Source organism: Volvox carteri (assembly GCF_000143455.1).
Source record: "Volvox carteri f. nagariensis unplaced genomic scaffold VOLCAscaffold_583, whole genome shotgun sequence".
Lineage (NCBI taxonomy): Eukaryota > Viridiplantae > Chlorophyta > Chlorophyceae > Chlamydomonadales > Volvocaceae > Volvox > Volvox carteri.
The window spans coordinates 1-1,079 of record NW_003308095.1 but is presented as its reverse complement, the minus strand read 5'-3'; the positions used below and the strand labels follow the sequence as shown (position 1 = coordinate 1,079).

General features: G+C 56.4%; 1 protein-coding gene across 1 annotated transcript in view; it reads left to right on the top strand.

Annotated features, from left to right (window-relative positions):
* Positions 1–268, top strand: part of VOLCADRAFT_101264 (uncharacterized protein) — a gene marked incomplete at both ends in the record, with an annotated part of 5,780 nt that extends 5,512 nt beyond the window's left edge. The window contains one exon of the mRNA XM_002959699.1: positions 207–268. Within this exon, the coding sequence (XP_002959745.1) occupies positions 207–268 (62 nt within the window). The remainder of the gene's footprint in view (positions 1–206) is intronic.
* Positions 269–1,079: the final 811 nt, after the last annotated feature.

The window sequence follows — 1,079 nt, the reverse complement described above, 5'->3', positions numbered from 1 at the left end:
TTGGGGGGGGGGGGGGGTGCCCCGGTGGGAAACGTTCCATGCCAACCCTCCCAGCCGGGGGTTGCTTTGGACGTCAGTTGGCCCTTTGCTTCTTCCTGTGCCATTACCAAATGCTCCCCACCCATCCCCGCGGAAGGCGGTTTTTCCCGGCGTCTAAACTCCCCCGGTGGCCACGGCTCGTGCTTGTGCGGTGTGCCACGACCCAGGTGGCGGCGGCGGCGGTGGTGGCGGCGGGTACCGCAAGTCTGAGTTCGAGCGTTACAAGTGACATGTGAACGCAGAGAGAGCACCGGGTGGTTGTCCTAGTGAGGACCCATTTCCCACCATATGACAATCAGAGTTTGTATGTATGTCTGGCACTATGAGAGTTCCGCTAGATACGGCAGAGAAGTGTCCGATCGCGCAGTAGCTGGGTGCTGGTGACATAGCGGCAGCGGTGAGGTATGGGAGCTCACGGTTCTCGGAAAAATGGATTGGATCTCACCTCCACTGTAGGGTCTGCATGAATACGTAGCTTAGCTGTCTGCGGGCTGCGTAACGAAGTTGAGTCATGGTGTCGTACAATGGTGGTTCAGAGCAGCGCGGAGTTGAAAGAAGGGTGAATTCGAAGCGGGCGATAAACGCGACACGTACTCTCAGCGCTGACTATCTATCTGTCTGTCTGTCCGTATATGTATGTGTGTGTGTTCGTTGTGATTACGTGACCATTACGGATCAGATCGTACGGTCAGAATGTGTATCGAGAGTGTTTTTGTGCCTTCCAAGGGCCTGTGGCGTCGAGTGCTGGGGGGGGGATTGGGTTGCAAGATACGCACTGCCCGCACTGGATTGGAGACATCGAGAAGGGCGGAGCCGGGGTTCATCGTGGTTTCGAAGTTCCAGTATTACGTGCGCGCGCACGCGTGCGTGTGTGTGTGTGTGTGTGTGTGTGTGTGTGTGTGTGTGTATATATGGAGAGGGATGGACGGCTGGAAATACCGTTCTTCCCAGCTTGCCGTGGACTTACGTTCCTCAAGCCACTCCGCGGCATCACCCTTCAAAGCAATGGAACCCTCCACTCTTATTCCTCCGATTCGGTC